This window comes from Myotis daubentonii, chromosome 19 (assembly GCF_963259705.1).
Source record: "Myotis daubentonii chromosome 19, mMyoDau2.1, whole genome shotgun sequence".
Taxonomy (NCBI): Eukaryota; Metazoa; Chordata; class Mammalia; order Chiroptera; family Vespertilionidae; genus Myotis; species Myotis daubentonii.
Window position 1 is genome coordinate 2041047 of NC_081858.1, and position 24999 is coordinate 2066045.

Consider the following 24999-nt stretch of genomic DNA (forward strand, 5'->3'; position numbering starts at 1 on the left):
CGTGATAGTGCCATGGTAACTCTTGGGAGTGATCTTGGACAGTCTGTTGTCTCACCTCCTAGACAGTTCAGAAGACCCTTATCCTTGTCTGCCAGAAATCAGCTTGGGAGGCGGACATGCACTTACAGTCAGTTCCACCATAGACTCGCCATTCGACCTCAGCCCACGGATGTGAGCCCCGTAGGTTCTAGGCCTGTTAAGTGTGAAAGAGAAGACAATTCACTCTCCTGTTGGAGACTTAATCAAGCCACCTGCTCAAGTGAGCCAGACTTTTGGGCCTCACTCTTGAGTCTCCCCCCATTTCTCACTCCTCACTACAAAACCCCACCAGCTCCTGCTGAGTGCATCCCGTGACTGTCTCTCTTTCTCCGTGTAATTACGCAGGTTAGACCCTCACCCGCCATCATCACTGGGTTCTAGCAGCAGTTGTCCACCTGGTTGCTCTGCTTCTAATTTTCACATACATCGTTGTGTCCTTCATGCTGGCCAGCATGGACGTTCTGAAATGCAAGTCTGACTATGTCATTTCCTTTTTCTAAACCTTTGTGGACTCTCCTTAAAGAAGAGAAATGCAAGATTTTTGGGTTTCATTTCTGTGGGATTTTGTTTGGTTTTAAAGCACGGCTTTAAAGGCACTCCAAGGCCTGTTTCCAGCACAGAAGCCCGAGCCGTTTTCTAAACATGAAAGTCAGATCACGTTGATCCTTTGCTCTAGGCACCCTCTTAACTTCATCTTGCTCAAAGCCGAGGTCCTCACAGTAGCTGAATGGCTCTGCCTGTTCTGGCTGCTCTTCTCTCTTTGGCATTATCGGCCATCGCCTTGCTCTCTCCATTACTGTCACACCGGATCCTGAGGCCCTGGGAGTCCCTGCACGCTCCCCCTCAGGACCTGGCTGTCCACGCTTCATGAGCCACTTTCACCCCAGATGACAGCATGGTTTGCTTCCTCACCTCAGATGTCCCTTTCCCGGCGAAGTCTTCCCTGATGACCATATTTGAAATTAGAAACCCTCTTTCCTACTACTTTTGACCCACATTCCCTGCTTTATTTCCTGCAGAACATTTTTCTGACATACTTACATATTTTTTCCTGTTTATTTTGTTTGTTGTTGGTCTCTTCAACTGAAATATAAGCTCCGCGATGCAGGGATTTCCACTTGTTGGTAACCCCCAGCTCTTAGGACAGGGCTTAGTACCCAGAAAAGGCTGAGTTGGTATGTGCTGAGTGAATGGGCCACGCCCCCGTCTCCAGCTTCATTTCTGTTTACCCCTTCTCTCTGCAGCCCAGTAACGCCCCGATGTCCATCCCACCTGCCTTTATTCTTTTATCCCAGAATTCCCTGCCCCCAGCCTTCTTTTGGCCACTTCTGTTTCTCTTTAAAGACCCAGGTTAGACTTGATTCCAACTGGAAAGCTTTCTATGGCTTCCTCGGGCTGGATTACTTGTTCATGTCCTGTTCTCCCATTGCATCACCTATTAACACATACTTCAAACCATGTATTATAAATACCATCCCTGGCCCTCTTCCCCGGGGGACTGAGCGCTTGGGAGAGGCAGGGACAATCCTTTTTTTTATTCCTTATTTCTCAACTCTTAACACAGTGCTCACATTTGTTGTTGTTGAATAATCCTGATACCAGGAAATGACAGGGCAAAACAGCTCGAAAATAACACCGGGACAGTCTCGACACTGCGTCATGGGGAGCAGTTTCCAGCACGCCGCCAGCTGGAGGAGGGCCGGGAGTGCTGAGTACACTAGGGGTGGATTGGAAAATAGTGACTTCAGCTAGGATTTAAAGATTGGATTTAGAGGAGTAAAGAGGGAAAATGAGGCAACTAGTTTTTCAAGAAGAGACTTGAAGCTAGCTAGCCCTGGAGCCAGTAGGAAGAGACAACCACCTGGACCCCAAGAAGTCCAGAGTGGCACTAGCAATGTGCGTTTGTCACAGCTTCAGGGTCACCCAGTGCTCAGCTGGCCCACGCCAGCCTGGCCTCGAGGGTTCCCCAGGCCTGCACCTTCCTAGGAGGCCAGCCCAGAGCCCAGGCAGTGGGGCATCATGCTCCCTGCGGTGCTGAGTCACCTGCCTTCCCTTCCTGACACTGGCTGGAACCAATGCCCGGCCCCGGCTCACCTGCCTTTTGCTGTCATTGTTGTTGGCAGGTGAATGATCTAGTGACTTCTTTGCCCATCACCTTAGACTTGGGGGCTGTGAAGATCTACCAGAGCGGCATGTCCACTGCCGTGGAGACAGATTTTGGGCTCTTAGTGACGTTTGATGGCCAGCACTACGCCTCCATCTCCATCCCGGGCTCCTACACAAACTCCACGTGTGGGCTCTGTGGGAACTACAACAAGAACCCGCTGGACGACTTCCTCCGTCCGGACGGCAGGCCGGCCATGTCTGTGCTGGATCTGGGAGAGAGCTGGCGGGTCTACCATGCTGAGTGGCTATGCGACTCGGGCTGCGTGGACAACTGCACCCAGTGCGACACGGCCACCGAGGCCCTGTACTTCGGCCCCGACTACTGCGGCTTCCTCAACAAGACGGATGGGCCCCTGTGGGAGTGCGGCACCGTGGTGGACCCCACGGCCTTCGTGCACAGCTGCGTGTATGACCTGTGCAGCGTGAGGGACAACGGGACTCTCCTCTGCCAAGCCATCCAGGCCTATGCCCTCGTGTGCCAAGCCCTTGGCATTCCGATCGGAGACTGGCGCCTCCAGACTGGGTGTGGTAAGCTGAGGTCCCATCCCACTAGGAGGACAGGGAGAGGGCTCCTGGGAAACCTCTTTGTTAGGATTGTCCAACAGTGGAGGTGAGGTTGAAATATCACAAATTATAAAGAATGAACTGGCCCTGGCCAGTCTGGCTCAGTGGATAGAGCATCGGCCTGCAGACCAAAGGGTCCCGGGTTTGATTCCAGTCAAGGGCACATCCCTCAGTTGCAGGCTTCTCCCCGGCCCAGATCCTGGTCAGGGCACATGCAAGAGGAACCAATCAATGTGTTTCTCTCACATCGATGTTTCTCTCTGTCTTTCCCTCTCTCTTCCACTCTCCCTAAAATTCATTGGAAAAATATCCTCAGGTGAGGATTAACAAAACAAAACAAAAGAAAGGACGAAGCGTAAAAGGATCTTTACGTGTACCCCGCCTGATACGATCGCCAGAAACTACTGATGAGCCTAAATGGTCTGGAACGTGGAAGGCGTGGCAGGAATGCTTGGGGGGAAGGCCCTGCAGTGGGGGGATGTCTCAGAGTCCAGCAGGAGGGGCTTTCAGAGGTGCAGGTGGCTGCCGAGTAAATGCAGACATCGGCCGTGCGGTCAAACCAGCCTTTGGTCAGTGACGCACGTCCCACAGGACCAACAGCAGCCTTGTCCCTGGCTCGCTCCCCCCACGCTCAGCCCCTTCAGTTCGGTGTCCCTCGCTCACTCACAGCTGGCCTGCTGCTGGTGGTGGAGGAGGCGGTGCCAGTGGGAAGCAGGCAGGCCAGGGAGCAGCCCTTTTGCTGAAATGCCCCTGTAAGCCGAGCCCAGCAGCATGGGGAAGCGGTTTCCTTTGAGTCACCCTTTTGGATGAAGCATTTTGTACCATTTAGTTATCTCGTTTTTCTTTCCTTCTGGCCCACTTAAGCCCCGCCTTCTTTCCTAGTTATGCAAACTTTTAGAACAAGAAAACAGAGACAAGCCACTCGGAATTTTGTTTCTTTCCTGGTCCTTGGTTTTCTCCATATGAGGAAACAGGAAATTCTAATCCATGCATTTGAGACTGCTACGGAGGTGAGAAGATTTAAAAATGTAAGTTCCAAGGCCAGAGTGAAATTTTCATTCCACCAGTAGAGGTTGAATTCACGTCCATCACCATGTATCATTCATTTCTCTGAGTACCGGTCACACCACTAAGACAGAGTGTACTACTTTTCCTTAGACTGGCCAGTCTATTATGTCTGGAGCATCCAAGTTCTGATTAAACTTAAATTGAATTTGGCGTTTCTTTGATCCTTTTATAGTCCAAGAACATCCAAACTGCCAACCAAATTCTTGCCTAGAATGACTATTTTGTCCAGTGATACTACTTTCCACCTCTCTCTCTCTCTCTCTCTCTCTCTCTCTCTCTCTCTCTCTCTCTTTCTTCTTCTCCTTCTTCTCCTTCTTCTCCTTCTTCTCCTTCTTCTCCTTCTTCTCCTCCTCCTCCTTCTTCTTCTTCTTCTTCTTCTTCTTCTTCTTCTTCTTCTTCTTCTTCTTCTTCTTCTTCTTCTTCTTCTTCTTCTTCTTTTCTCTCTCTCCCCCTTCCCTCCGTCTCCCTCTCTCTAAGGTCAGCGGGGGATGAATCATATTGAATTAAGGAGCTAGTTTATCAGGCCCTTGAGCCCCTGCCTATTGGAATCAACCCAATCCAGAAGTTTACATAGACTCTGATGTCCTTAAAGTGAGAATGGACCGTCTCTAAGGCCAGAGGGGCCATCAGACGGCACTGGTCCTAGTTGCAGCCCAGACACAAGTCTGTGCAGATCGCCAGGCGCTTCCTTATTTCCCGTGTGCCAGAGGATCCATGCTCCCAGTCTTCTTTGGTCTCTGTTAGGAATTTGATGTTTTCAAATTACTTCTCTAATAGTTACTTTTTTTCATTTCTCCTACAAGTTGAGTGTATTTCCTCCTAAGAATGGGCCATGCCCTTTAAAATCAGAACAACTTATATGACCATCAGTTGAAGATCTTAAAATAGCTTAATGGTTGTAGGTCACCAAACAACAAATCTATGTTGAATAATCTACAGTCTGGTTAGGATGGAAACCTGCTGTTTAATTTCGGTCAAGATGGTGGGATGAGAGCCAAAGTCCACAAGTGTGTCTCCAGGCTCCATGGTTACTACTAGGGAAGCAGCTAAGTTTGTTTCCACAGACACAGCCTCCAGCTTCTCTTCCTACTCAGCCCTCATTCTGGGAGTGAAGTGGGAGGAGTGCTTTCCTCCAGGCTCCGGGGCATGTGACTCCTATGGCCCCCGTGCATGCATGTGGCTCCCAGCTTCATCCCCCAGGTCACTGACCTTGCTGTCCTACTTTCTTCTTTCCCCACACCAGTATCCACAGTGCAGTGCCCCAGCTTCAGCCACTACTCTGTGTGCACCAGCAGCTGCCCGGACACGTGCGCAGACCTCACGGCCTCGCAGACCTGCGCCACGCCCTGCACAGAGGGCTGTGAGTGCAACGATGGCTTCGTCCTCAGTGCCAGCCAGTGTGTCCCGCTGCACGAGTGCGGCTGCGACTTTGATGGCCGCTACTACACTCTGGGGGAGTTCTTCTGGGCCACGGCCAACTGCACGGTGCAGTGCCTGTGCGAGGAGGGCGGCGACGTGTACTGCTTCAACCGGACCTGCCGGGCCGACGAGGTGTGCACCGTGGAGCAGGGCCACCGCGGCTGCTTCCCCCGGCGTGAGACCGTGTGCCTGCTCAGCCAGAGCCAGGTGCTGCACACCTTCGACGGCGCCGCCTTCGCCTTCCCCGCCGAGTTCTCCTACACAGTCCTCCGGACCTGCCCCGAGCAGCCCGAGCACCTGGAGATCGACATCAACAAGAAGAAGCCGGACGCAGGGCCTGCCGCACTGCGAGGCCTCCGGATCCTGGTGGCCAACCAGGAGGTCAAGATCGGAGGGGTCGGGGCCTCGGAAGTCAAGGTGAGACCCCTGCTGCCCGAGGGCTTCCCAGAGTCACAGGCTGAGTGTGTCCTTTGGGTTTGCCTGTGCCTCCGACCGGGAGTGGATCTAGACAGTCAGTGACTCCAAAAATGCAAACATTGTCTAACTACGGGCACCGAGTAAGAGCCCACTAGGTGGGAAACGGAGGGAACCGGACAGGTGTAGCAGGACCAGCGCTTCGGGATAGCCAACATGCACAGGCCCTGTCTGATGCGCCAAGCACTGTTCTAACTACTATCACATTTATTTATCTTAAATATGTTTATTTCAGGGAGGAAGGGAGAAGGGAGAGAGAAAAAGAAACATCAATGATGATAAGAATCATTGATCAGCTGCCTCCTGTAGGCCCCCACTGGGGATCGATACTGCAACCCAGACACGTGCCATGACAGAAAATCACACTGTGACCTGGTTCACAGGTGGATGCTCAATCACTGAGTCATGCGAGCCAGGCAGCAGTATCACATTTAATCCTATCAAGTATATTTTATTATCCTCATTTTACAGATGAGAAAACTGAGGCACAGAGAGGTTTAGTAACTTCCTCAGGGACACACAAGAGTCAAGCCCAGGCAGGCCCTGTCCTATACTCACTCTCCTGCCTACAACAGGAATCTATATGGGGTGAGGCAAAGGGTGCCCACCACGGCACCTCTTGCCCCTCAGACCTGGTCTAAAACACCCAGGATTAGGCATCTATACTTACAGATGATTAGTTCTAGGAGGAATTGTAGGAATAATCTAGTGCAGCTCCTCTTTTCTACATAAAGATCCCAACAGGCTACCTCAGAAATGGGGCCTCACAGGTACGTAGTGGTTGAGCTGGAGTGACAGGAGGGGTGGGGGAGCGGCTCCCTCCTCCCAGTCCGACATGCATTTCTTAACATCACATGAAGTTTTATTTAGGAAACAAAAGTGGAAGCAGCACAGCACAGGACATAAAACACACCCCAGACGAAAAGGACTGTGTTTCATCCCTACTGACACTGCAGGGACTCATTTACTAAAAGAACAGACAGGTGGATGGACAGCAAGATAATGAGACACGCACCACATGCGGGGGGGGGGGGGGCAGGCAAAGCCAGGCCCAAAGGGGAAGGGGCTCTGTCTGTGGAAAGGCGCTGGCGGAAGCCGCGCGCGGGGAGGACACCTGCGCCCATTTCCCTTTGGTTTGGGGCCAGCTGAGCGTCCGTCCCTAAGGACACACACAGCGACTGTGCTGCGTCAGAGGGTCCAGCCACAAAGGCAATGACCTCTGTGGGTCCAGCTGCCTGTCTGCGGCTCCTGCAGGGCCGGCTGGTCCCGCGCGGCCTCTGGCCCCTGCGCCGGCACTGACCGCGGGGCCTGCTCTTGCAGGTGAACGGCCAGGAGGTGGAACTGCCTTTCTTCCACCTCTCGGGGAAGCTGGAGGTTCACCGGACCCAGAACAGCACGACGGTGGAGTCCAAGGGCGTGGTGAGCGTGCAGTACTGGGCCTCGGGGCTGCTGTACGTGCGCCTGTCCACCGTCTACTTCAACTGCACCGGCGGCCTGTGCGGCTTCTTCAACGCCAACGCCAGCGACGAGTTCTGCCTCCCCAACGGCAAGTGCACGGACAACCTGGCCGTGTTCCTGGAGAGCTGGACCACCTTCGAGGAGATCTGCAACGGCGAGTGCGGGGACCTGCTCAAGGCCTGCGGCAACGACTCGGAGCTGCTCAAGCTCTACCGCAGCCGCGCGCGCTGCGGCGTCATCAACGACCCGTCCAACAGCTCGTTCCTGGAGTGCCACGGCGTGGTCAACGCCACCGCCTACTACCGCACCTGCCTCTTCCGCCTCTGCCAGAGCGGCGGCAACCTGTCCGAGCTCTGCGACGCCGTGGCCCGCTATGCTGGTGCCTGCAAGAACGCCGACGTGGAGGTGGGGCCCTGGCGCACCTACGACTTCTGCCGTAAGTGGGCGCGGGGCGGGGGCGGGGGGCGCGGGGCTCTCCCGGGCTCCTTCCTGCCGAGGGAGCTCCAGGCCCACCTGATCCCTGAGCACCTTCCCCACTCAGAAACCAAGGGTTCGAGCTCTTCACTGCGAGCCATTCACCAACAGATTTTCAGAGAGGGGACGAGAGAGGGAAATATTGGCGGCATCAATTGGTTGCCTCCTGCAGGGACCCCAACCAGGGCCTGGGCCGGGGAGGAGCCTGCAACTGAGGTACGTGCCCTTGATTGGAATCGAACCCGGGACCCTTTGGTCTGCAGGCGGACGCTCTATCCATTGAGCCAAACCGGCCAGGGCACAATTAGCCCCCTTTTGGCTGGCGGTTTTATCTGGCAGAGCACACATCATGGCCGAGGACGGGGGCGCTTTGTGATGGTTCGCATGGTGCCTTCGCTCTTGGCAAAGAAGGTCCAGGTGTTGCCATAGCAGGTGGCCAGTCGGGGTGCTTTTTCGGAGTAGAGATCGCGCTGTTCCCTGGGGCACGCTTGGCAGTGGCTCCTTGGAGAATCTCACCTTGCTGGTCCCCAGGTCTCTGACCCTTCTCCGCAGGCCGTGGCAGGAATGGTCTCAGTTAGAACAATGGCTGGGATCACCTGACATCAGACACTCTTGGTTCTGCGGGAGCCACTGGGAGGAGTCACAGGGAAAACAGGAGGGGTGCCTGGGAGGGGGACCCCGGCCTGGAGCACCCACCCCTTTCTCACCAAAAAGCTGGGCCCTGAACCAGAACCAACGCCACCGTTAAGATCCCATCCTCTACGTTTCTTTATTTCTTTCCATTTTATTTCTTCCTACCTAGGCTTGTTTATTTTTAAATATTTTATTTTGAAATAACCTCAATTACAGAAAAGTTGCAAGGATATGTATATACCTTAAACCAGACTAACCTAGTGTTAGTATTTTGCTCCATTTGCTTTTCATTCTCTCTTACTCTCTCTCCACTTGAAAATAAGTTGCATGCATCATGCCCTTTTTTTAATTTTAATTTTATTTTATTTTATTGCTTAAAGTATTACAAAGGGTATTACATATGTGTCCTTTTTCCCCCCCGCCCTTGACAATCCCCTGGCCTCCCCTACCCCCCAGTGTCTTATGTCCATTGGTTATGCTTATATGCATGCATACAAGTCCTTCGGTTGATCTCTTACCCCCTTCCCTCCTGCCCCCCAACCCTCCCCGGCCTTACCTGCTGCAGTTTGACAATTTGTTTGAGGCAGCTCTGCCTCTGTATCTATTATTGTTCATAAGTTTATAATGGTCTTTATTATCCATGAATGAGTGAGATCATGTGGTATTTTTCCTTCATTGACTGGCTTATTTCACTTAGCATAATGCTCTCCAGTTCCATCCATGCTGTTGCAAATGGTAAGAGTTCCTTCCTTTTTACAGCAGCATAGTATTCCATCGTGTAGATGTACCACCGTTTTCTAATCCATTCATCTACTGATGGGCACTTAGGCTGTTTCCAGATCTTAGCTATGGTGAATTGTGCTGCTATGAACATAGGGGTGCATATATCCTTTCTGATTGGTGTTTCTGGTTTCTTGGGATATATTCCTCAAAGAGGGATCACAGGGTCAAATGGGAGTTCCATTTGTAGTTTTTTGAGGAAACTCCATACTGTCTTCCATAGTGGCTGCACCAGTCTGCATTCCCACCAGCAATGCACGAGTGTTCCTTTTTCTCCACATCCTCTCCAGCACTTGTCGTTTGTTGATTTGTTGATGATAGCCAGTCTGACAGGTGTGAGATGGTACCTCATTGTTGTTTTGATTTGCATCTCTCGGATGATTAGTGACTTTGAGCATGTTTTCATATGTCTCTTGGCTTTCTGAATGTCCTCTTTGGAAAGGTGTCTATTTAGGTCTTTTGCCCTTTTTTTGATTGGATTGTTTATCTTCCTTTTGTTAAGTTGTATGAGTTCCCTATAAATTTTGGAGATTAGGCCCTTATCAGATATGACATTGGCAAATATGTTTTCCCATGCAGTGGGCTTTCTTGTTGTTTTGTTGATGGTTTCTTTTGCTGTGCAGAAGCTTTTTATTTTGATGTAGTCCCATTTGTTCATCTTCTCTTTAGTTTCAAGTGCCCTAGGAGCTGTATCAGTGAAGAAATTGCTTTGGCATATGTCTGAGATTTTGTTGCCTTTGGATTCTTCTAGAATTTTTATGGTTTCCTGTCGTACATTTAAGTCCTTTATCCATTTTGAGTTTATTTTTGTGTATGGTGTAAGTTGGTGGTCTAGTTTCATTTTCTTGCATATATCTGTCCAATTTTCCCAGCACCATTTATTGAAGAGACTATCTTGGCTCCATTGTATGTTCTTGCCTCCTTTGTCAAATATTGGTTCACGTCGATTTCTGGGTTCTCTATTCTATTCCATTGATCTATATGTCTGTTCTTGTGCCAGTACCAGGCAGTTTTGAGGACAGTGGCTTTGTAATACAGCTTGATATCTGGTGTTGAGATCCCACCTACTTTGTGCTTCTTTCTCAGGATCGCTGCAGCTATTCGGGGCCTTTTTTTTTCAGATGAATTTTTGGAGAGTTCGTTCTAGGTCTGTGAAATATGTCGTTGGTATTTTAATGGGAAGTGCATTGAATTTATAGATTGCTTTGGGTAGTATGGACATTTTAAGGATGTTGATTCTACCAATCCATGAACACGGTATGTTCTTCCATCTGTTTATGTCTTCCTCTATCTCTTTTTTCAACGTCCTGTAGTTTTCTGAGTGGAGGTCTTTTACCTCTTTAGTAAAGTTTATTCCTAGGTAGCTTAATTTTTTTGGTGCGATGGCAAATGGGATAGTTTTTATAATCTCTCTTTCTGAAAGTTCACTATTGGTGTATAGAAATGCCTCAGATTTCTTGGGGTTAATTTTGTATCCTGCTACATTGCCAAATTCGTGTATTAAGTCTAGTAGTTTTTTGATGGAGTCTCTAGGGTTTTGTATGTATAATATCATGTCGTCTGCAAATAAGGACAGTTTTACTTCCTCTTTTCCAATTTGGATGCCTTTTATTTCTTCTTCTTGTCTAATTGCAATGGCTAATACTTCCAGTACTATGTTGAACAGGAGTGGTGAGAGTGGGCATCCCTGTCTTGTTCCTGTCCTTAGGGGAAATGGTGTTAGTTTTTGTCCATTGAGTATGATGTTGGCTGTGGGCCTGTCATATATGGCTTTTATTATGTTGAGGTATGATCCTTCTACTCCCACCTTGCTGAGAGTTTTTATCAAAAATGGGTGTTGAATTTTGTCAAATGCTTTTTCTGCATCAATTGATATGACCATGTGGTTTTTTTCTTTCAATTTGTTTATGTGATGTATCACGTTTATTGATTTGCGGATATTGTACCATCCTTGCATCCCTGGGATAAATCCTACTTGGTCATGATGTATGATCTTTCTGATGTACTGCTGGATCCAATTTGCTAAGATTTTGTTGAGGATTTTGGCATATATGTTCATGAGGGATATTGGCCTGTAATTCTCTTTCATTGTGTTGTCTTTCCCTGGTTTTGGTATTAGGGTGATGCTGGCTTCATAGAATGAGCTCATCATGCCCTTTTGTCCTAAATAATTTAGTGTTATTTCCTTACAATAATGAACCTCATTTACAGAATCACAGTTAGGGAAGTTAAAATTGATGTCATATTTTAACACCCACGTTTCCTTTTTAAAAGTGGTGCAGTCATGTCCTTTAAGCTTTTTTATCCCCTCCGTGCAGACCCAGTCCGGGACCGACGTCGCGTTCCTGTCCCTTTCGTTTCCGTCCAGCTGGACAATCCCTGGCTTTATTTGCCTTTCCTGACATCGTCACTTTTAAAGAACACAGCCTCCCCCTTTTAAAAGCGGAATGGCCCCCAGCTGGGCTTGGTATTTTCTCATGATGAGGTTCTGCCGTGATCCCCACCAGACTCCTGCAGCGAGCGTGTGCGTTGTCTCCCAGCATCACCTCCACCAGGGGCGCACTCTATTGCTCTCGTGGGTGATCAGCTGATGGATACCCTGGTGTTGTCAAATGTCTCTACTCTGTGGTCATTATGCCTTTTCTCTTGCAAATCATGAGCAATCTGTGAAGAGACACTGAAGACCATGCAAGTATCCTGCATGTCATCGCACCCTTCATGTTTCCGTGTGTGTCAGCCGGTAGCCATGGTTACCAATGGATGGTTTCCAGCTCCATCCCTCTCTCCTTCTCTTTGTCTGCCCTTCATCCATCCATCCGTCTACTTGTCTCAGGCATCTGTCTCTCTTATCAATATAGATACACAGATCTCTGATTCTCTTAATAATTCTTATCTTATATTACATCCATCAATAACTTTACTGGTAAAGCTATTCCAGTCTCGGCCTGTGGGAGCCCCTTCATGTTGCCGCCGTTGTCCTTGGGGCATGCTTCATTCATTTCCTTACTTTCTGCATAAAAACTATTCCACACTCATCTCTTAACCTCCCCAGTCCTAGACTAGAATCTACCATTAGTCCAAGAAGCCCGGTTCCTTTTGGTGGGGAATGTATTAGAAAACAAGATCTGGGTGAGGCTGACCCATTGCTATTGGAGTATTCTTGCTTTATCTCCAAACCTTTCAACAAAGATATCTTAGAACTAAGAACTAACACACACGCGGGCACACACACACTCGCATGCATGCACACACACATATGCACACATGCACCTCTATTTAAACCTCTGGTTTCTGAGCTTTGGAAGTTGGAGGTGCACAGGGAGTGCTTGGTGGCTGGGGCCTCAGGAAAGGGCGAGGTAAACCTGGCGTGCCTTACTGCACTTGGGAGGAGTTGGTAGCAGATGCTGTGAGTCCTGAAGCTGGAATTCGGGCCGCGTGCTCTTTCCATAAAGCCACCCACAGGGAGAAGGGTTCCAAGGTTTCCACTGACCAGCACATCTAGTCGAACCTTCTAATATGCCCCCAAAGCCTTCCTTTTAACCCACTTTCTCCTACTCCTCTGTGCTGTCTCCAGTTTATCTAGGACACTCTCTGTTCTTGCTCCAGTCCGCACGGCATGGACTTGCTGATCTGCCCCAGGCCAAGGGCACCTTGCTGCCAGGCTATGTCTCTGCCGTCTGTTAAATGGGAGCTTCCACCCAGAGGGAGTGCTGCTGGGCTGTGGGTGCTGACAGGACAGCCTGGTGGCACTGTGTGTGAAGTGAGTGCAGCCAGAGGGTGAGGGGTTCTCTTTTCCTGGACGTGATGGCTACTCACCACCCCTAGCTGGGCCTGCAGCACTGGAGGAAGCTCTGGGAAGCACCTCTTATAGAGAGAGACGTTGGACAGAAGCCTGGCTTCTTGGGGCGAAAGGCCATGATTCAAATGAGAGATGTCCTCTAGGATGTCTTGTCCAGACCTGGGGGACATGGGTCTGGTCGGGAGAACTGGAATGTGCGCCCTTGATGAAACACATCCCTGGGTACTGAGGGGTTCACCTGGCGGGGTCTTGCAGAATGGGGGTTAGGTCTCCCTTGGATTTAGAGAGACAACCCCTGCTCATTGCTTAGATACTTCGACCAGCCCTCTTGTTGAAACAACTCCCAGAGGCATTTCGGGGCCAGGGGATGTTTATTACTTACGTGGGTTTGTCCTGGGCTTTCAGACAGATCCAGACAACAAGGTAAGTCATGAAACGTGAGCCATATAGATGTTATGTGATTTGCTGTCACCATAAACCTGTAGTCAGTGTTATAACATTCCTAAGTTAGAGACAAATGTGAAGATCTCTCCTACAGACATATTTAATCAGTGCTGAGCCAGACGTCAGCTCCTCCACTGTGTGGAGGTGTGGTCAGGGGTGCAGGAGGCCTTCAGCCCAGGAAAGAAGATGATTCTGTCAGCACTTCGTGTGGGGCTGCTGAGCTGGTACTGTGGGCAGAGCTCTCATTGCCATCAAGTTAATTCTCAGTATTCCCCTTCATGTCCCTGGGTTCTGAGACACTATGAAGGAGTAATCGTGTGCACAAGAGCTCAAAAAAATTTCAAAGGCAAGATCTTACTCTCCCAGGAGGCAGTGGGGACTTTCACAGGTCGTTAGAGAACACAGACTGTAGGTAGATTTCTTCTGTGCTCCTGGATTTGTCTCTGCCCAAGTCAAATTTTAACAAACTAAAATAATACAGAGAATGGGAAGGTTACCTGAAACTTCATGATGAGCACCGTGTGCTGTATTATTTACTAGAGGCCTGATGCATGAAAATTCGTGCAAGAGTAGGCTTTTCTTTCTCCGGTTGCCGGTACCAGCTTCCCTCTGGCAACCGGGACCCGGACTTCCCTCCTCTGGCCACCTGCAGGCACCTGGGACTAGGGCTGCTTCCCTCCTCCAGATGCCTGCAGGCACCCGGGACCCAGGTTGGCTACCCTCCGGCCCCAGCTTCGTCAGGAAGGATGTCCAGAATGACGTCCAGTCTAATTAGCATATTACCCTTTTGTTATTATAGACTAGAGGTCCAGTGCATGAAATTTGTGCACTGCGGGGGGGGGGGGTAGGTTTCCCTCAGCTCAGCCTGCACCCTATCCAATCTGGGACCCCTTGAGGGATGTCTGACTGCCGGATGTCCAATTGAGCCTAAACCGGCAGTTGGACATCCCTCTCATAATCCGAGACTGCTGGCTCCCAACCGCTCGCCTGCCTGCCTGCCTGATTGCCCCTAACCGCTTCTGCCTGCCAGCCTGATCACCCCTTAACCACTCCTCTGCTGCACTGATTGACACCGAACTGCTCCCCTGCCAGCCTGGTCACCCCAACTGCCCTCTCCTGCAGGCCTGGTCACTGCCAACTGCCCTCCCCTGCAGGCCTGGTCACCCCTAACTGCCCTTCCCTGCAGGCCTGGTCCCCCCCAACTGCCCTCCCCTGCAGGCCTGGTCACCCCTACTTGCCCTCGCCTGCTGGCCCGATTGCCCACAACTGCCCTCCCCTGCCGGCCATCTTCTGCCCACATGGGGGTGGTCATCTTGTGTGAGGGTGTGATGGTCAATTTGCATATTACCCCTTCATTATATAGGATGTGCTGAGTTCTGTGACTCAGAGACTTGATCTATTACAGATGCTTCTAAGCAGAAGTGCAGGTTGAGATAAAATGTGGAGAATGGGTAGGATTCAGCTTTGTGAAGGCTGTCCAGGGGCTGTCTAGGTGGGGAAGAGTGTAAGCAAGGGAGGTGGAGGTGACCACATGCAGAAGGTGGGGAGGAGGTGACCACATGCAGAGGGTGGGGAGGGGGTGACCACATGCAGAAGGTGGGGTGGAGGTGACCACATGCAGAAAGTGGGGAGGAGGTGACCACATGCAGAGGGTGGGGAGGAGGTGACCACATGCAGAAGGTGGGGAGGAGGTGACCACATGCAGAGGGTGGGGAGGAGGTGACCACATGCAGAGGGTGGGGAGGAGGTGACCACATGCAGAAGGTGGGGAGGAGGTGACCACATGCAGAAGGTGGGGAGGAGGTGACCACATGCAGAGGGTGGGGAGGAGGTGACCACATGCAGAAAGTGGGGAGGAGGTGACCACATGCAGAGGGTGGGGAGGAGGTGACCACATGCAGAAGGTGGGGAGGAGGTGACCACATGCAGAGGGTAGGGAGGAGGTGACCACATGCAGAGGGTAGGGAGGAGGTGACCACATGCAGAGGGTGGGGAGGAGGTGACCACATGCAGAAGGTGGGGAGGAGGTGACCACATGCAGAAGGTGAGGAGGAGGTGACCACATGCAGAAGGTGAGGAGGAGGTGACCACATGCAGAGGGTGGGGAGGAGGTGACCACATGCAGAAGGTGAGGAGGAGGTGACCACATGCAGAAGGTGGGGAAGGGGTGACCACATGCAGAGGGTGGGGAGGAGGTGACCACATGCAGAAGGTGGGGAGGAGGTGACCACATGCAGAAGGTGGGGAGGAGGTGACCACATGCAGAAGGTGAGGAGGAGGTGACCACATGCAGAAGGTGGGGAGGAGGTGACCACATGCAGAAGGTGGGGAGGAGGTGACCACATGCAGAGGGTGGGGAGGAGGTGACCACATGCAGAAGGTGGGGAGGAGGTGACCACATGCAGAGGGTGGGGAGGAGGTGACCACATGCAGAAGGTGGGGAGGAGGTGAAAGAAGCCAGAAGGCAGCAGATAAGAGAGATGAAAGGCAAAGAAGAAAAACAATTTGTGGAGTAAAAATACCGTCACAAAGTCTATCCATAGTCAAAGGAAGAGCAAAGAAGGGAAAGGGCCTTGAGACTCTACTGTGGACCTATTATATCCGCTTATTGATCCTCAGAACAACTGAGCTAGGTGATCAGTGTCCTTATTTGATAAAAACGGAAGCTGAAGCTCAGGGGCAGGCAGCATCCACAGCACTCGTTCTGTCCAGCGTCTGTGAGTCAGGAGACGGCGCCTGGAGATCTGGATTTGGATCTCCCCCCAGGACTTACTGGCAGATTAAACTAAGTCACTGAACTCCTGTTTCCTCATGTATAAGGTAGGATGATGAGACTTGCCCTGTCCTCTTGGTTATTGGAAAAAGTTGCACTAAAGTTCCAAGGACAGTGGCAGGGATGTAGCAGGAGCCCAACACAGGCTCACAGAGAGCTAAGTGCCCTGAAGGAGCACATGGGTGAGCCTTTGATGACCTCAGATGAGGATGCTATGGCTTTTATCAAACTCACTGTGCTGTCAAATAACAGAACACACATAGTACACACATACATGCACACATGCACACATGTGTACATGCTTGCACACCTATTCACGTACACATGCACACACCCATACACACATGCAATGCTCTCACACACATGCTCACATACACAAATGCACACACTCACACCCACGCATGCACACACTCACATACGCACATGCTCACATTCACACACACACATACTCACATGCACACACTCACATATACATGTGCACACACATGCATACTCACACACATGCACACACTAACATGCATGCACACACTCACACCCACATGTGCTCACACCCACACATGCACATTCTCACATGCTTGCACTCACATATACACATGCACATGCTCACACGCATGTACATACACTCACATGTACACATGCATGTGTTCACACCCACATATGCACATGCTCATGTACACACATACACATATGCATATGCTCACATGCACATGTGCACATGTTCCCATATACATGCATGCACGTACTCACGTACACATGCTCAGGTGTGTGCACATATATACACTCACACATACATGTGCATGTGCACATATGTACACATGCAGACATGCTCTCATATGCATTAGTGTGCTCACATACACATGCTCACACACACATGTGCACTCACATACACGCATGCATGCTGATGAGTGCACCCCCACTCTGTGACCTCTGTCCCCTTTTCAATCCTGTCTTCTCCTTGACCACCTGCAGCTCTGGACTGTCCGGAGAACAGCCACTTTGAGGAATGCATGACCTGTACAGAGACCTGCGAAACACTGGCCCTGGGCCCCATCTGTGTAGACAGCTGCTCAGAGGGGTGTCAGTGTGACGAGGGCTATGCCCTGCAAGGCACCCAGTGTGTTGCCCGGAGCGAGTGTGGCTGCAACTTTGAGGGGCACCAACTTGCCACAAACCAGACCTTCTGGGTGGACCTGGACTGCCAGATCTTCTGCTACTGCAACGGCACGGACAACAGCGTCCACTGCGAGACCGTCCCCTGCAAGGATGATGAGTACTGCATGGAGGAGGGCGGCCTGCACTACTGCCAGCCCCGCACTGATGCCTCCTGCATCGTCTCAGGCTACGGCCACTACCTGACCTTCGACGGCTACGCTTTTGACTTCCAGACCAGCTGCCCACTCATCCTGTGCACCACGGGAAGCAGGCCGAGCGCAGAGTCAGTCCCCAAGTTTGTTGTCACGGCCAAGAACGAGGACCGGGACCCATCACTGGCCTTGTGGGTCAAGCAGGTGGACGTGACCGTGTTTGGCTACAGCATAGTGATTCACAGGGCCTACAAGCACACTGTGCTGGTGAGTAGTCACAGGCCAGAGCCCAGGACGGGGGTCGTGGGGACAGGAGGACAAGGGTCCTTGGTCAGTAAGCCCGGCTGTGGCTGCCCTGGGCTGGTTCAGAATCCAAGGAAAAGCCCAGAGAGGATGTCAGCGTGGTTGGGGCCGGAGATGGTCTGTCTCTTTATCTTACAGATAAAGGAGGCTGAGCCTCAGAGAGGAAAATGATCTTCCCAGGTCGCAGCTACCTAATGAGGCACCAGCCCCAGAGGGAGCACCTTTCATGCTGTGGCCGAGTGCTGGAAAGAGCTCAGACCTCGATTCAAATGCTAGCGGCTCCACTGGGTGCCTTGGGCAGTCACTCTGTCTGGCAAGGAGAACACGTGCTCAGCACAGATTGGGCACCTAACGTGGTCCTACTGTCTGACCTACCTCCTCCCTCTTTCAGGACCAGAATGATGTTTGTCTGCTCTGGCCTCCGACCCCCTCGCCCCGTCCCCTCTTGGCTCTCATGGGATTGGGGAGCTCAAGGGTCTTGCAAGCATTCGGAGGCCTCGGGGCTCTCCCACGGGCCTGCTCATGACGCCTTGGTTTCCTCCTTCTGTTCTCCCCACCTTTTCATTCCCTGGACCATGAAGGGAGGAGCAGCAGGACCTGAGGAGTTCCTACACTCCTGGGCCCACCTAGGACATCAGAGGAGAGGTAGGCCCCACCTCAGCCAAGGCCTTGCTCTGGGCATCACTTGGACACAAACAAGCCAGCCCACAGCCGCTGGCTGAGCATTTTGGAGGGACTGGTTTAGGATGTTCGACTTTCTCCATCACCCTCATTCTTCTCTGCGTTTCTCCTAACAGCTGGTTACCGTCTCCGTTATTGCTTTAACCATACTGTATTTTTTGTGATGTTCATCTCTAGCTCACTCAGTTCTAACTGTGGATTCTTGAGCACAGGAAGCACACCTAATGAATCTTTATGTTAAATGGAATGACAACATTTGTCGAGTAAGTGAGTGAGGTGACAGAAAAGGCCTTTCTTCCAGGGTTCCTCTGACTGCCACGTTGCTGCTGGTCACGTTTACAGCAATCTGGGAGGTTAAATTGCCTCTGGGGCCATTGAAATATATTGGATTCTTTGTGTTTAGCCACATAAAGTTTCCAGCAGCTGTCGGACAGGTTAAGCTGAGTACAGAACTTCCCTCTAACCCATTGTCATCATATGTGTTAAACATGTTAGTCATTTTGCCCAAGTGACTTGACCTTTTCTCCTCATTTGATGTATCGCTACCCTTCGATTTATAATTTTTTATAAATTTATTTTTACTCTTAATGTTATTTTTCAATTATACTTTACTCTCTATATTATTTTATGTTGGTTCAGGTGTACAACATACTGGTTAGAAATACTTCACAAATATCCCCCGATACTTCCTGTACCCTCCTGGCACCACACAGAGTTATCACTCCGTGACTGACTGTCCCTGCACTGAACTTTACACTCTGTGACTGTTCTGTAACTACCAGTCTACTCCTCAACCCCTCACCTGTCGCCCAGCCCCAGCCCTCTCCTCTGGCAACTACCAGCCCATTCTCTGTATGTGTTAGTTTGTTCCCATTTTTTGTTCTTTAGATTCCACAGGCAAGTAAGTTCATTTGGTATTGCCATTCTCTGACTTATTTCACTTACTATAATACCCTCTAGGCACATCCATGCTGTTGCACATGCTAAGGTTTTATTACTTCTTACCAGCAAGTAATATTTCATTATGTCTGTACCACCACTTTTTTATCCACTTGTCTATTGATGGGCACTTGGGTTGCTTCCATACCTTGGCTATTGTAAATAACTCTGCAGTGAATATAGAGGTGCATGTATTCTGTGTCCATGGGATACACATATATGCATTTAAGTTATTTGGTTAATCTCTTCCACCTCTGCCTTCCCTCTGAGATTTGTCAATCTGTTCCATGCTTCTGTGTCTCAGAATCTGTTTTGTTCATCAGTTTATTTTGTTCTTTATATTTCACATATGAGTGAGATAATGTGATACTTGTCTTTCTCTGACTGGCTTATTTCACTTAGCATGATATTCTCTAGGTCCCTCCATGCTGTCTCAAAGGGTAAGAGATCCTTCTTTTTTACAGCTGCATAGTATTCCATGGTGTAAATGTACCACAGCTTTTTATCCACTCATCTACTGATGGGCACTTGGGCTGTTTCCAGATATTAGCTATTGTAAATTGTGCTGCTATGAACACAGGGGTGCATGCATTCTTTCTGACTGGTGTTTCTGGTTTCTTAGGATATAGTCCTAGAAGAAGGATTGCTGGCTCAAATGGGAGTTCCATTTTTAATTTTTTGAGGAGACTCCACAGTGGCTGCACCAGTCTACATGCCCACCAGCAGTGACTAGGGTTCTTTTTTCTCCTCACCGGCACTTGTTGTACGTTAATTTGTTGGTGGTAGCCATTCTGACAGGTTGTGACGTGATACTTTATTGTCATTTTAATTTGCATCTCTCTGATGATCTGTGACTTTGAGCATTTTGCATATGTCTCTTGGCCACCTGTATGTCCACTTTGGAGAAGGGTCTATTTAGGTCCTTTGCCCATTTTTCAATTGGATTGTTTGTCTACCTTTTGTTAAATTGTATGAGTTCCTTATATATTCTGGATATTAATCCTTTATCAGATGTATCATTGGCAAATATGTTCTCCCATGCAGTGGGCTTTCTTGTTGTTTTGTTGATGGTTTCTTTTGCTGTGCAGAAGCTTTTTAGTTTGATGTAGTCCCATTTGTTTATTTTTGCCTTTGTTTCCTTTGCCCTAGGTGAAGATACTGCTATGTGAGATGTCTGAGATTTTGTTGCTTATAGTTTCTTCTGGGATTTTTATGGTTTCATGATTTACATTTAAGTCTTTATCCATTTTGAGTTTATTCTTGTGTATGGTGTAAGTTGGTGGTCTAGCTTCATTTTTTTCATGTATCTGTTCAATTTTCTCAGTATCATTTATTGAAAAGACTGTCTTGACTTCATTGCATGCTCTTGCCTACTTTGTCAAATATTAGCTGAGTGTAATGGCTTGGGTCAATTTCTGGGGTCTCTGTTCTGTTCCATTGATTTATGTCCCAGTTCTTGTGCCAGTATCAGGCTGTTTTGATTACAGTGGCTTTGTAGTATAACTTGATATCTGGTAGTGTGATCCCTCCAACTTTATTCTCCTTTCTTAAGATTGCTGTGGCTATTCTGAGTCTTTTTTTGTTTTCATATAAATTTTTGGAGTATTTCTTCTAGTTCTGTGAAATATGCTGTTGGTATTTTATAGGGATTGCATTAAATCTATAGATTGCTTTGGGTAATATGGACATTTGAATAATATTAATTCTACCAATCCATGAACATGGCATATTCTTCCATTTGTTTTATATCTTCCTCTGTCTCTGTTTTCAATGTCCTGTAAATTTCTGAATAGATATTTTTTACCTCCTTGCTTAAGTTTATTCCTAAGTATCTTAATTTTTTTGTTCCAATGGTAAATGGGATTGTTTGTTTAGTTTCTCTTTCAGAGAATTTATTATTGGTGTATAAAAATGCAACCAATTTCTGGATTTTAATTTTGTATCCTGCTACATTGCCTAATTCATTTATTAAACCTAGTAGTTTTTTGGTGGAGTCTAGGGTTTGTTATGTACAATATCATGTCACTTACAAATAGTGATAGTTTTACTTCCTGCTTTCAATTTGGATGTCTTTTAGGTTTTCCCTTCTCTGATCTCTGTGGCTAAGACTTCCAGTACTATCTAGATATATAAAGATCCAGGGGCCGTCACACCCGAAACAACCAAACGGGTGACCAAACAGGCTGAGTGGGACAACAAGGCCAGCATTGGGGCTAGTGAGGGACGACTAAATGACTGAACAAGCAGGCTGCATGGGGCAACCAGGCTGGCAGTGGGAGCAGTGAGGGGCGACCAGGCAGGCAGAGGGGGGCAATGAGGGGCAACCGGGTCAGCAGGGGGTGCAGTTGGGGGTGACCAGGCCGACGGGGGGGGGGGTGATGAGGGGCAACCAAGCCAGCGGGGGGAGGGCAGTTGGAGGCAACCAGGCTGGCAGGGGGGGCAGTTGGGGCAACCAGGCTGGCAGGGGGGGCAGTGAGGGGCAACCAGGCCAGCAGAGTGGGGGCAGTGAGGTGTTACCAGGCAAGCAAGAGGGTCATTGAGGGGTGACCAGGCTGGCAGGGGGGCAGCTGGGGGTAACCAGGCCAGTGGGGGGTGCAGTTGGGGGAGACCAGGCCGGCAGGGGGGCCAGTGAGGGGCAACCAGGCTGGCATGGGGGGGCAGTTGGGGGCAACCAGGCCAGCAGAGGGGGGCTGTTGGGGGTGACCAGGCCAGCAGGGGGGGCAGTTAGGAGCAATCAGGTTGGCAGGCAGAGGCGGTTAGGGGTGATCAAGCTGGCAGGGGGGCCAATTAGTGGTTATCAGGCAGGTAGGGAGGTGAGCAGTTAGGAGCCAGCGGTCCTGGATTGTGAGAGGGATGTCTGAGGGGTCCCGGATTGGAGATGGTGTAGGCTGGGCTGAGACGATCCCCCCCACCTGTGCACGAATTTCATGCACTGGGCCTCTAGTCCTATATAATAAGACCTGAATATGCAAATCGACTGAACTACAGAACGACCAGTCACTGTGACATGCACTGACCACCAGGGGGCAGACGCTCAACGCAGGGGGCAGCTCCTGTGTTGATTGTGTGCCCCCTGAGTGGGAGGTGACCAGCAGCAGCAATTGGGGGTGGGGCTGGCCAGCAGATGGTGCCAGGCTGCCAGCCAAGGCCAGTGCCAGCGGGTGGGAGGGGGTGATTATCCCACCTGCTGGTCGACCCACACATGGTTCTGATCGCCGTCCAGGCCTAAGGACCATACCCTATATATTGGGAATAGTCTCTTAGATTTAAAAATTAAAACCTGGCAAGGCTACTCTAACACTTAAAAAACAGGATGATGCAGCGATGACATGCATGGACTCTGGCTTGCACATTTTGTGGTCAGCCCTGATTCTGACACTTATAACTGTGTGACAAAGCCAATTACTTAATTCTCTCTGCTTCAGTTTTTCCACCCATAAGATGGGGAAAATAGTAATGTTGCCTCAGAAGGATCATGTTATGTACCACATTGTATAATCAGGTCAAACATATGTAGCTGCCCATACAACAGCAAGATGCCTTTCACCTGTATGAAAAGTATGGTCACTGGTGCATGCAGCGTTGGGCTTGCGAGAGGGATATCCGACTGCCGGTTTAGGCCTGACATCTCCCGAGGGGTCCTGGATGGACCCCCAACCCCCCATCCCCCGTGCACAAATTTCATGCACCAGGCCTCTAGTGTTTAATAAGAGTGGTACAAGCAGACATCCCTATCTTGTTCCTGTTCTTAGGGGAGATGGTTTTAGTTTTTGCCCTTTGAGTGTGGTGTTGGTTGTAGGTTTGAAATATACGGCCTTTATTGTGTTGATGTTTGATCCCTCTATTCCCACTTCACTGAGAGTTTTTGTCAAAAATGTGTGTTAGATTTTGTCTAACACTTTTTTTGCATCTATTACATGTTCATGTGATTTTTGTCTTTCAATTTTTTTATGTGCTATATCACATTTATTGATTTGTGAATATTGCACCAGCCTTGCATTCCTAGAATAAATCCCACGTTGTCATGGTGTATGATCTTTTTAATATATTGCTAGATTCAATTTGCTAATAATTTGTTGGGGATTTTAGAATCTATATTCATCAGGAATATTGACCTGTAATTCTCTTTCTTTGTAGTGTCTTTATCTGTGTGTCTTTATCTGCAGTGTTGTTATATATCTGTGGAATTAGGATAATTCTTGCCTCATAAAAAGAGCTTGGAAGTGTTCTTCCTCTTGGATTTTTGAAATAGTTTGAGGAGTATAGGTGTTTTAGTTCTTATTTGAATGTTTGGTAAAACTCCCCTGTGAAGCCGTCCGGACCAGGGCTTTCGTTGGCTGGGAGTTTTTTGATTACTGCTTCTATTTCATCAGTTATTATTGGCCTATTCAGGTTTTCTGATTCCTCCTGATTCAGTTTTGGAAGATTGTAGTTTTTTAGGAATTTGTCCATTTCATCCATCTTGTCCAGCTTGTTGGCATATAGTTGTTCAGAGCTGACTGACATAAACAACACGAAATGCAGAGCTTGTCTTCAGCCAGCTCAGATCACCCTCTTAGACGCCCTCTCTGAAGACTCATCACTAGGAGAAGAGCTGGGTGGTCTCTGGAGTTTCTCTACTTCAACCCTCTTTCTCTTGCAGGTCAACAATGAACGGCTGTATCTCCCTTTGAAACTGGGTCAAGGGAAGATAAACATCTTTTCCTTTGGCTTCCACGTGGTGGTGGAGACAGATTTTGGCCTGAAGGTCGTGTATGACTGGAAGACCTTCCTGTCAATCACAGTCCCACGGACCATGCAGAACGGCACCTCCGGTTTGTGTGGCCGCTATAACGGCAACCCCGACGACGACCTGGAGATGCCCATGGGGCTGCTTGCATCCAGCATCAATGAGTTTGGGCAGAGCTGGGTGAAGAGGGACACCTTCTGCCAGGTGGGCTGTGGGGACCGCTGCCCGTCCTGTGCCAAGGTGGAAGGCTTCTCCAAGGTGCAGCAGCTGTGCAGCCTGATCCCCAACCAGAACGCGGGCTTCACCAAGTGTCACAGCAAAGTCAACCCCAGCTTCTTCTACAAGAACTGCCTGTTTGACTCCTGCATCGATGGGGGCGCGGTGCAGACGGCCTGCAGCTGGCTGCAGAACTACGCCAGCACCTGCCAGACACAGGGGATCGCCGTGACCGGCTGGAGGAATTACACATCCTGCTGTGAGTCCTCCCCCTTATCTTGCCTTGTGTCTTGATTGGTGTGGAGATGCCGGTCTTCCATCTCCATAGGCGACAGAGAAAACTGACTAGAGCGATTTAAGGATAAGCACTTTATAATTGAGTTTATTGTCTGAAACAACATGTATAACCTCCCAGAGCCTTCATGTCTTTATCTATAAGATTGAGTTAATATCACTTATTTCATATGTTGCTCTGAGGATGAAATAAAATCATTTACTTTTTTCTTTTTTTAAAGAATATTACTTTATTATTTTAAAAAACCTTTATTTTTCAGGTATGGTTGACATACAATATTATATTAGTTTCAGGTGTACAATATAGTAATTAGGCATTTATATAACTTACAGAGAGATCACCCAATAAATCTATTACCCATCTGACACAATACATAGTTATTATAATATTTTTTACTATATTACCTTTGCTATAATTTACATCCCCTTGACTATTTTGTAA

At 49.3% G+C, this 24999-nt stretch overlaps 1 protein-coding gene across 1 annotated transcript in view; it reads left to right on the plus strand.

The window, feature by feature from the left end:
• TECTA (tectorin alpha) overlaps positions 1 to 24999 on the plus strand; it is a 114727-nt gene that overhangs the window by 21500 nt on the left and 68228 nt on the right. Inside the window, exons 7-11 of the mRNA XM_059676794.1 lie at positions 2163 to 2733; positions 5081 to 5673; positions 7051 to 7624; positions 17061 to 17662; positions 23961 to 24522. Of these exons, the coding sequence (XP_059532777.1) occupies positions 2163 to 2733; positions 5081 to 5673; positions 7051 to 7624; positions 17061 to 17662; positions 23961 to 24522 (2902 nt within the window). The remainder of the gene's footprint in view (positions 1 to 2162; positions 2734 to 5080; positions 5674 to 7050; positions 7625 to 17060; positions 17663 to 23960; positions 24523 to 24999) is intronic.